Source organism: Fundulus heteroclitus, chromosome 3, assembly GCF_011125445.2.
Source record: "Fundulus heteroclitus isolate FHET01 chromosome 3, MU-UCD_Fhet_4.1, whole genome shotgun sequence".
Classification (NCBI taxonomy): Eukaryota; Metazoa; Chordata; class Actinopteri; order Cyprinodontiformes; family Fundulidae; genus Fundulus; species Fundulus heteroclitus.
The window spans coordinates 44656469-44667479 of NC_046363.1; the positions used below are offsets into that span (position 1 = coordinate 44656469).

At 46.0% G+C, this 11011-nt stretch overlaps 2 protein-coding genes across 2 annotated transcripts in view; both read right to left on the reverse strand.

Moving 5' to 3' along the window:
• Window positions 1–731: 731 nt before the first annotated feature.
• On the reverse strand, window positions 732–8772 carry sh3bp5la (SH3-binding domain protein 5-like, a). Its single transcript, XM_021311633.2, has 6 exons — window positions 8009–8772; window positions 7639–7701; window positions 6059–6187; window positions 4232–4396; window positions 2305–2478; window positions 732–2208 (listed from the first exon to the last, which is right to left on the reverse strand). The coding sequence occupies exons 1-6, from the start codon at window positions 8228–8230 to the stop codon at window positions 1669–1671; spliced, it is 1293 nt and encodes a 430-aa protein (XP_021167308.2). The 5' UTR covers window positions 8231–8772; the 3' UTR covers window positions 732–1668.
• A 796-nt stretch (window positions 8773–9568) lies between these two features.
• The window catches only part of mgat1a (alpha-1,3-mannosyl-glycoprotein 2-beta-N-acetylglucosaminyltransferase a), a gene marked incomplete in the record, with an annotated part of 5405 nt that continues 3962 nt past the window's right edge, over window positions 9569–11011 (reverse strand). The window contains 1 exon segment of the mRNA XM_036135495.1: window positions 9569–10973. Within this exon segment, the coding sequence (XP_035991388.1) occupies window positions 10275–10973 (699 nt within the window).

Sequence of the window (11011 nt, forward strand, 5' to 3'; positions counted from 1 at the left end):
ATTAACATTTTAATTTGATACCGTGATTGGCTAAAACCAACCTTTGGTAGGCGGGCTGTAGGTGCCGCGTCGCCCAATCAGCTCGGAGAGTTCTGCTGAACGTCGCTCCTTTCCCTAATCGGATTCAATGAGAGCAGACCCAGACTGATGATGTGCAGAACGTAGAGAGAGCTGCACTTTATCAACCAGGTTAGGTTTTCCTGTTAGAATTATAAGACAAATGTGACCAGTCTGTTCTAGAACTTAATGTGAACCTGTCCACATATGATTGCTTTTATCGTATTTATGCTTTTAGATTGGATCGGCTTGCCTTGAGATGACATTTGTTCTGCAGTGATTGGGTTCTAAAAATGACCAAATTTCCCTTATCCTCCATGTTTCTGGACTACGGGTTGCTAGAAAACAGCCTTTTATTTAACATTCAGAAAGCCTCTGTGAGAGAATAGGTTTATGGGCCTCAACAGTGGAATAACCTGATGCCTGATGTCCTCATGATCAGAGATTTAGAGAACTAGAGATCTAGTAAAGTTATACTCCTACAGAAGAAAATGAAACTCATACAACAAAGCTTTAATTCTCAATACTGAGCTTTTATCGTTTTAACTTTCCAACGGATTTGTTTGTCCTTTAATCACCAACCTAAAGGGGGTGAAAGCTAAAGACCGACTGTGGCGTCAGTAGATCTTTAGCTTCACATCAAACCCAACAAACATCCCATCACATCAAGAACGTCGCTGGGGAAAATTCGGTTTATTGAGTACAAGTTTGACGATGATAATGATGATGATGATGCAGCAACAGGAAACGGTGAGACACATTTCCAGGTGATCGAAATCCAGCTCAAGTGTCCAAAACATTTAAATAGTCTCCATCTGAAATAATTACAAACATTTACAAGCCGCTTCATTTCATTTTCCTTTAAATAGACTTTCCTCATCAAGCAGAAGGAACTTTTTTTAATTCTTTCTTTTATTTGGGGCGGATTAAAAACAAAAAGGTTCTGAGCATGTGGAACATTTTAAAGTGTCAAGGCACACATCAAGTCACAACAGGAGCGTTTTTGTTTAAGGCAAAAAAAAAAAAAAAAAGATGTAAACAATATTTAAATAACAGCGATCTGAAGCCTCTCCACGTCTTAAATAAAAGCATCAGAACCGATCTGCTTCAGCTAAAAGCCGTTAAGTTAAAGGCTCCCACTCCGTCCTCACAGCGGCTGCAGGAACCATCAAAAAGCGTCTCCTCTGCGGCCGGACCGCTGCGTTCTGCGTGGAACGGAGAATAAACGCAGAACGAAGCGCGTTTCCAGCCTGCAGGGCCGTTTTTCTCATTTTTTCCCGACTTGCCGAGGTTCTGCGGAGCCGTGCGACCCGTTCACCCGGCAGCTGATCCGCCCTGACGTGATTTTCTCTGCAGATCAGATCAGAGAGACGTAAACAAACGGGGACTTTTTAAGGTTCTCGGGTCGTTCCTTCATGCTAAAGGAACGGTTCTGCCTTCAGAGGGTTCTCCTGAAGGCTTCTAACGAGGCTGCAGTGTTAATCATGTCAGTAGAAGCTTAAACTACATGTGCAGATTTATATTTTACATGTCAGGGAATCAGGTTTTAGCTTTCGGCTGGTTCCCTGCTGCCTGGAACCGCTCTCCTCCTCGTTCCGGACCGGTTCCCTCTCACAAGCTGAAGCTTCTGTGGTGCTGCTTGGAGTACAGCTGCTGGCGCTCCTTGGCGCCCGTCTCCATGAACGTGTCCCTTTTACTCATGCCTCCTCTCTCCTTCTCCCCCTCGTCCCCGGTCACGCTGCCCACGTCGCTCAGGTTGCCCAGGTGCTCCACCGAGTCGTACTTCTCCAGGTCGGAGGCGATGGTCTGCAGGCTGTAGACGGAGAGCGAGTCCGAGCCGGCTCGCTCCCTCTCCGTCTCCGTCTCCTTGTACCGGTCCACCACCAGGTCCAAGGCCGCGTCCAGCCGGTCCTTCCCGCCGGCGTCGCCGCCGCAGGCCCCGCCCTCCTCCTGGACTCTGGCGTCGGACTCGGCTCCCACTGGGGGGCTGCGCCCGCTGCAGCCGGAGGGGGGCCCGCCCTCGGCCGGGTCCCTCCCCCGCTGAGCGTGGATCTGCTCGCTGATCTGCTCCAGGTTCCTCAGGGCGATGGAGTAGCGCGTCTTTACCTTGGAGACGTTCTGCTCCAGCTGCAGAACCTTGGTTTTGTGCTCCTGAGGTCACAGACAGCAACAGAAGCGGAACAAAAGCTCACCTCGCTGCTCTGACAGAGACTACAAACACAGCGCCGTGTTCTGGGTCCACTTTACCTCCAGGATGTGGTTGAGCTGAGACTTGAGCTCAAAGTATGGTTTGGACTTCAGGATGACCCTCTTCAGGGACTTCTGCAGAGTCTGGACCCGGGCCTCGGCCTCCTGACAGGCGTGTGTCACGCGCATGTGTTCCCTCTCGCTGCGGATTCGTTCCTCCTCGGCTTCGTTCACCTGCAGGACAGACGGAGGAGCAACGTGGAGCAGAACGTCTCTACACCGAGTCTGGATAAGTCAGCCAAACGGGTCTAAATAACTAAAATTATTTAGATTCAGGCATTAACCAAGCCTCCATGTTTTGGCCGTTTATCTGGGATCCTTCTCCACTCATCGTATAGATAAATGTCACGTGAGTTTTGGCCTTTTAAGGACAAATTAGACCGTTTTTTTTTTTGTGTGTTTTTTTTCCAGGGTGGCTCGATTGATCACAAAGTGAACAAGAATTAAAGCAAGTTTGGGTTTGTTGTTTTACTCCAACGGGGTTCGGATCATACAAGCTCACATATATGCAGGAACATCTGCAAACATTTTAACTGTAAAGAAGTTTAATACTTTCTGTCACTCATTTCAGAAAAAATTAATATTTGGGGATGTTTTATGTGGATTCATGTCACAAATACTTCCAGCCTTCATTTCTTATAATTCACATAATTATGAAAGCCCAAAACTCAGCGTCTCAGAAAATTAGAAGATTACATTTTAAACATAAATGTCAGGGTTCTGAACGGTTCTTCCATTTCTATGCACTCAGTACCGGGTCTTGGCTCCTTCTGCATGAATTCCTGCTTCAGCCTGTGGTTCTGCTGAGGTGTTCTGGAAGCCCAGGTGGCTTTAATAGCAGCCTTCAGGTCATCTGGACTGTTGGTTCTGGTGTCTCTCATCTTCCTCTGGACAGAACTCCATAGATTTTCTATGTGGTTCTGGTCAAGCTGCTTTGCTGACCAACACAGCACAGTATGGTCATTGGACCAGCTTTTGGTACCTTTGGTACTGTGGGCCGGTACCAGGCCCTTCTGGAAAACCAAACCGGTCTCTCCAGAAAGCGTGTCAGCAGAGAAAAACGTGAGGTGCTCTAAAATCTCCTGGTAAATGACCCAGTGGACCAGAACCAGCAGGTGGCAGGGCATGTTTTCCTTCCACTCAACTTTCTATGACTATGCTTGGATCTGGCACTCTGGGAACAACGATCTTCTTCATGTCTTCACCATGACCCAGACCGGGACCACGGAGGGGCTCATCAAACCTCTGCAGGTGTTTAATTAGCTGATTATTGTGCGACGCCTTCAAATTAAGACACTAAATTTGGGGTTTTCAGCCTCAGTAGCCCAGAACCATCAAAAGTACAAGAAATAAAGGTTGGGAACATTTCACTCTGTGACGATGCTATCGCCTCACTTTTTAAAGATGACACAGAAAAGATCCTCTTAGCGAGTTGCATCTGGACCCGGTGCCTTCTGTAACCAATCACCAAGGTTCTGGACTCTTCCTGCCAGAGAACTTTTCTTGGTAGAGTTTGTTAGAAGCTGTTGGTTTTCCTGACACAAGTCGGACTTTTAAATGTAATTCCCTAAATCTCAACAGGGGTTCAGTCTGGGCTTTGGGGAGGCCATCCCAGAACCGGGATGTGTTGGTTCTGCTGGAACCACTAAGTGAGTGAATTCCCAAAAAGTTAAAAATAAAACTGGACTTTTTCTCTGAAGTTTGAAGAGGTTTTGCTTTCCATCCAGAAAGCTTTCTCAATTCAAATGTCTGGAGTTCCAAGCTTTATATTATTGCCTAAAGGCGTCTTTATGGCTTAGATAACATGCAAATTGAACCAAAACAGCTCCACCCCTTAGTAATGGGGAGTCGTTAAGGTCATAGGTGACTTTTTGGAATGACTGAGTGAAGTGAGTGAATGTTTTTCAGCACACTAGCCCTGCTTTACCTTGGAGGTGGCGTGGTTGAGCATCTCCTGCCAGGTGGGATCCAGCGTGTTCTTCCCGTCAGCCATCAGGCCCTGTTCCGCCACGTACACCATCTCCCTGGCAGCAGTGTGCATGGAAACGGCGCGCTCGTAGCTCAGAGCTGCCTTCTGGGTCTCCTGCTGAGCCTGCAGGGAGCAGACGGACCGTTCACAGGCTGCGGAGCGCGCCGCTCAACACAATCAATGCAGTTATGGCGCAGCATCCCCGTCGCCCTGCTGCTCATGCACCCAGGCTTGGTCTGCATGGATTTGCTGCTGCTTGCACTCTAGTGCACAGTAAACATGTTTTAGAACGTTGGAAGACTGTAGTGGAGAAACTACAACTAACTCATGTCTCCAACGTGGCAAAGATCGCCTAGCAGCGACGTTTTAATGAAACCTCGTTGAGATGGAAAGGAAACTCCGTCTCTGGGGTCCATGTGTGCCACCAACTACGGCTGCACGACGTTAGAACCTTCAGTCGGGATCATAATACTAAATATTGTGATGCAGAGATCTGATGTCATATCTTTGCTGTTTTGCTTCTTCCTCTCCGTCTCGTCTCTGCTTCTATCCGACTGAATATTACGTTGAAAACAACGCAGGTTCATAACTCCTGGAGTAAATCGGCCGACGGCACAAAGTACTGCAGTCCTTTCTGGTATGAACAGTGAACGCAGCGGTTATGATGTAATATACTACAGCCTATGAGCTTAAAGCAGAAAGGCGTTAATGCTGTTGATTTTACTTTATGTATGGCAGCTCATGCAGTTGCTGCAGCGTTCAGCAGCTTCCTCTCTTACTGCCGGCGCTGCAGCTCAGCTGATCACCTCAGAACATTCAGCGCCGCAGAGAAAAGCTGCAGGAAAGTTTCCTTAAACCAGGGGAGTCCAAACTTTTCATCACCCGGGCCAAGACTGTCAAGTTAGAGGACTATTTTAACTGAAAGTGCACGATAATTATATTGGGAATTTTATCTGCTCCGCAAAATATGAGCGTGCAACATTTGAATTAAACAAAATATTCAGATTTTCTGCAGGAAATCATTGTAGACTCAAAACTTAAAACGGGTTTTGGACATTAGTCTGATTTAACGGTGGTCGTCCAATCTGGTAACTATTTTAGGCTCAACTGAGGGGAAAAAATTTTATAAAAATTGTTTATTCAATAAAAGCAGGATTTGGGTCAATCTGCCTTTAAAAAAACATTTGCAGTTTTTTTTGTCAATTTTAATGAATAAATTAAAACCAGATTTTAAATGCACCAAAAGTCAGATAGATGTGGTTATATTTACTGTAAAATTAAAGAGAATGTAAAAGGTGCGGTTAATTAAGATTATTACTTTGTGTTGTAAAAAGATTTGAACTTTTCTGTGATTATTTTGCCCTGAACAAAAATAAAAAGTCTCCGTCTAGTTTATGGATCTAGGTAAAATCATTCCTTAATTGCAGTCATGGGCCTCATAAAATCAGCCCATGGGGCCACAAATGGCCCCCAGGCCACAGGTTGGACCCCCCCGGCCTCCAGCTGCAGTCTCTGCTGCTGAAGGAGTCATCGGTGGATTTCCTGAGCTCAAATCGAGTCTAGATCCAAACATCTCTTCTCGGCTCAGACTGACGTCGTCGTTTCACAAACAGCATCAGGACGACGGGTTCTTCTTCCCTTGGTGCTGAACAGAACCCTTAAGTCCAAACGCTGAAATGTTTAGTGACCCCAGCATGCAGGGCAGGCTCACTTGCCTTGTTTGTCCCGCAGCAGCACTCTGGAAGCACACACAAGCCTTTTAGGGCCAGAACTATTGATCCGTACCTCCTTTGCGAGCCGTCGAGCTTCATAGTACGGTCTTGCTTTTTCGATACAGCCGCCGAGCTGAGAGCTCTGGGCGTTCAGCTTCCTGGCAGACTCGGTGAGGATCTTCCTGTACGCCGACCTGGCATCCTTCGTGGTTACAGCAGGAAAACACAAAGAGAGATTACGTTTATCAGCCGTGGAGGAGCGTATCTGGTTACAGGCAGGAGGAGCGGCCGGAAACCAGCATCAGATATAGTCTCAAACTGCCACCGGCGATATGTTCTTCCATATTAGGAGCTAAAGCCCAGTTTGCTGAAATACACTGAAATATGTGATATTCTTTTTTTTTTTTAGATTTAAATATATGAAGAGGTCCAGTTCAGAGCACAAAAGCATGTTATCATATGAACAAATAATTCTTTAAGTGGGATTGTTTTTCTGCGTCTGGATGAATGTACTTAGATTAAATGCTGGATTTTTCTACATTTTCAGCGTTAAAGTCTGCAGGATCCTGTTTCTAATAAGCTTTAAAGATTTTATTAAATTGCTACGGTGTACAGTCACGTTTAAAAACTGACCTCAGATCCAACTATTATAATTACCTTTACAGAAAACAACCTAAGCCAGTAGTTTCTAACTCTAGGGTCAAACTAAAATGATCAGTGAGGCATTATTTTCTCTGTAAGGTCCTCAAACCAGGAATTTTCCAGCCCTGCAGAAGACGTGAAGACAACTGAGAGAGAAAATGCTCTGTTTGGATTATTTATTCAGACTAATTTCTAATCTTAAATTGTGTAGATTTAAAACTGTTACACCTCTTTTAAAGCGATACGTAATTAAATGTTATATCTGATGCTTTATGAATATACAGAAAAATCTACCTAAAGTAAAATGTGTATGTCTGTTTTTGGAGGACAGATATTTCGTTTCATTATCTTTTGTTTTTGTTGTGTATTGTGATGCTTATTGTTTTGTTGTTGATAATTTTTGTAATTTAAGTTCTTAGTAAATATATAGTTTTAGGTAAAGGGGGCAGATAACATAAGATTATTCTTCTGCTCCCTTTCATTCTGGACTTTAGAATGTTTGATTTTATGTTTGAATGAAATAAAAATTTTAAATATATAAAATGCGTGATGGTTGAGGCTGTGTTTATTACATTTTTACAGAAACTCTCAAACATTGTATGATTTTTACGCGTCCTATAAACCTCGCTGTTAAATTAATGATTCTTTTGAATTTTACATTTAAAGCAATACATTTTAATTAAAATAAGAAAAACACATTATGTAAAAGTCATCCAAGATCCATAAATGTGATGTACACCTTAACTTTACTTAATATAAACATATTTTTAATGCTTTAATCATTTTAAATCTATGTACATAAAAGTATGATTAGAAAGGAAGAGCAGCTAAATAAAATACCATTTAAGATGCAGCTCACTGGAGGGTTGTGCTATTTTTTTTTTTTTTTGAACAGGCCCCACATGTGGTCCCTGAGGGGCTACCTGGTGCCCGCGGGCCCCATGTTGGTGACCTCAGCTGTAAATAATAACACATCTGGGTTGAATCGTGGTGATCAGCGCCTATACTTACGTCCAGTTCCAGTTCCAGTTTGTTGATTTCTGCGCTGGCCTCGTTGAGGTGCTCCAACTCTTCCTGCGGAAAATGCAAACAAAATGTCATCGGCTGCACCGCAGCATTTGCCTCCGGGATTACCGGGAATAAGAGCCGCTACACCTGAACCACGATGACTAATCTGAAAATGAAAGACGGCGATGCACTGACTCCCGGTGCAACCACGATAATCGCTTCCGACAGCGGGATTAACAGATTATTGTGATGTCCAACGAGCACAAAGAGCTCTTAAATGATTAATCAGATCTGTCTCCGTCATCAGAGATCTGCTTCTCTCGGCGCAGGTGAAGCAGCCGCCAGCAGAGACACCAGAGGCCGGTGGTCTCACCTGGATCCGGGGGTCCAGCTCCTCCTCATACGGGCTGTGCAGGTGCTCCCTGACGCCTCTCTCGCCGTCGCCCTCATCGCAGGCGTCTCTCAGCGCATTTTCCGCCTTTGTCCCGTTCGCCTCGGAATCCTTCTCATCCCCGCCGGGAGTAACCTCCCTCCAGTCCCCCGCATCCGACTCCCCGGAGCCAGCGGGGCTTTCCCGCAAGTCGCCCGGCTCCATCCCACGCCCCGCCAGAAGCTACGAGCTCGCTACGGCCCCCCGCCACCAACACTGTCCGCCCAGCAGCGACCGAGGGGAGGGGGAGCGGTGTGGAATCAGAAAATTATCCCAGCGGCAGTGAGAGAGGACTTTGGAGCAGCGGCCATTTTTACTCAGCGCAGAAACCGGAGCCGCTGCAGCTAGCCTAGCTTAGCCTAGCCTAGCTTAGCCTAGCTTAGCCTAGCCTACTCCGTACAGAGAGCCGCTACGATTAGCCTAGCCTAGCTAAATATGCTAACGCTGCAGCGAGCCGTTTTCCAGCGAAAAGATGAGAACCATCAGCTGCTGTCAGGTGTAAAACACACGAAAAATCGTCAATATAAACCTTTTCCGAGAGTCCCTTTCCCACATCTCCTATCCCCCGGTCTAAAGCTAGGCCAGCTAGCCGCTTCGTCCTCACATCATCACGACACGAAGTAAACAGTCGGCGCTTGAGCCCAGACGGCCACCGTAGACACAATAAAAGAAATATGCCCCAGTTACTCGAACAAGCCCATATCGGGAAAATGTTCACAATTTCATATCGACGATTATGTTTCAAATGTTTATTTTTAAAACTGACTTTAGTTTGTTGTGCGTTCTAGAACATGTTTCAGTTAGTTTTAGAACATTTCAATCAGACCGAACAGCTTCATTATTAAAAGGAATGTTATGATTACTGACTTTTGGGGGGGTTTCCTGTGAGGTCTGATGTGTCATAAAAGGAAAAATAAGCAACAGTTTCCATGAGTAATTATTTGAGAATGCTGCAGAATATGAGATAATTATAACATGATCCTTATTTATGCATGAACTGACTGACTAAACTCTGAAGTGCCTCAAGGTGCACAATGTTCGGTGGTGCATTTGTAGACAGAAAATAGTGGAAGCATTTCTTAAATGGGTGGTTGCCTGGTGCATATTCATTAAATTATGACTTTGCCTTTGAGAATTCAAGATGTATGGAGACCCAGGCAGTTGCAAAGGGAACTTGTTGATTGGGTTGGCCCTGGGAGGATCAAAAACAGTAGAGCTCAAGCATGACAGGGCAACACAACACAGACACACACAACCCTGTATGTACATTCAGTCTTCTAGGGTGACACCAACTAGCCCAGCATGCATGTTTTTGGAGGAAGTCTGAGTACCCAGAAAGAAATCATACATGCAGAAGGGAACATCCATGCAGAAAGGTTCAAACCCATTGCTGCTGCAAGGTGCCAATGCAAACCACTGCCCCACTGCTCAACCCTTCTTAAAGTCGACCCCGAAATTAAAGTTAACTCTGGCTGTTTGGAATAAATGAAAAGTGCTTATATGACAGTTTTGCATAATTTGTTTTATAGAATCCTTTGGAAATTATAAACAAATGACAATAAGGGCTTCGTTAACTTAGACTGTAGAGCTGACATTAAGAACATCACAGTTTAGAATATTAGACGATACATGGATCATAACCTCATGTGTAAAAGTGAGTTGTGTTATGATCAAAACAGAAAATTCAGCATTCATTTTGTTTTTATTCCAAAGGAAAAAAAGAAACATACAATTCCCCACAGTGATTTCAAGGCAACAAACCTCCAGAAACATCCCAAACGAAATCATCCGACAAACTATAAGCAGGAAGAGCAGATTTCTTCATCAACAACGAGAACCGTGTAACGGATGAGATGAACCGCTCAGCCACAGGGTTCCTTCACAGGATTTACTCACAGAAGCCTCCAATAACTTAAAACTCCATAAGGCAAACTCGGCCAGTGCATCGAATGCATGGATGAAACGTGCACAGTCAGCATCCTAGAAAAATAGACCTCTGCTGATTTACAGCAGATCTGTGTTCGGCGGTTCTGGCTGTGTTCTGCACTCCAGAGAAGGTTGCTTTGGGAAAAAAAATGGAAAAACCTGAGTAGTGTTGGCTGTTACCTCCTAAACCCATCCTGCATCATTAAGGGCAAATAGCATAAATCATATTTTGTTAATCTTTGGTTTGGAATGTGTCAGAGGGCTGCTGCACACAGGTGGATTCTCAGCTCCAGGTAGGATCGTACTGGGTCCATCCGGGAGGCGGAGCCAGGTAGATCCTCCGGCCTCGGTAGAAGAAGCTGACCACTCCTCTGTACCCTGTCCTCGGCACTCCAGACTTCAGGTCATCCATGATTCCCAGATTTTTGGCCATGACTTTGAAGCTGTCCTTACTGGAGTACTGAAGGCGGAACGGCCCGGATCCCGTCAGCTGGCCCTGCTTCACGTCTTCGTACGTTACCACGGCAGCGCCGTAAACCTCCTTGTCGAAGTTGCTCCTGTAGGTCTCCTCCTTCAGGTAACTCAGGTCCAGCTTGGTGAAAGGCACAAACTCGGAGTTCAGCTTGATGTATTTAAGGTACTTGTCGTAGAACTGGCCCAGGCTCACGCCCTGGCGGCCGAACGTCAGCGTCCGGGAGATCTCCGGCCGGACGCAGGCGCGCCCCCGCCGCTGCTCCGGCTGACGCATCCAGTCGTCCCAGAACGAGGCGGGCCACTTGGGCTCCAGCTCCTCCCAGGCTTCCCTGAGGAGCATCCAGCCCAGACCCGGGAAGAAGTCGGTGCGGTAGAGGAGGTCCGCCTTACCAGGGTCCACATATCCGTCCCTGCCGTTGTCGTTCCAGGCGGACACGCACCACAGGCTGGGGTCGGATTTCAGGACGGGCAGCAGGGCTCGGAAATACTCAAAGAAGTCTGGCGCCACCTAGAGTGGGAGATAAATCATTAAAGGTTTGAGAGNAG

Coding starts and splice junctions, on each gene's coding strand:
- sh3bp5la (XM_021311633.2), bottom strand. CDS start 8,230: ATGGAGCCGGGCGACTTGCGGGAAAGCCCCGCTGGCTCCGGGGAGTCG. Junction 4,397..6,058: donor CTCGACGGCTCGCAAAGGAG/GTACGGATCAAT, acceptor TGCTCCCTGCAG/GCTCAGCAGGAGACCCAGAA. Junction 2,479..4,231: donor TCAACCACGCCACCTCCAAG/GTAAAGCAGGGC, acceptor TCTGTCCTGCAG/GTGAACGAAGCCGAGGAGGA.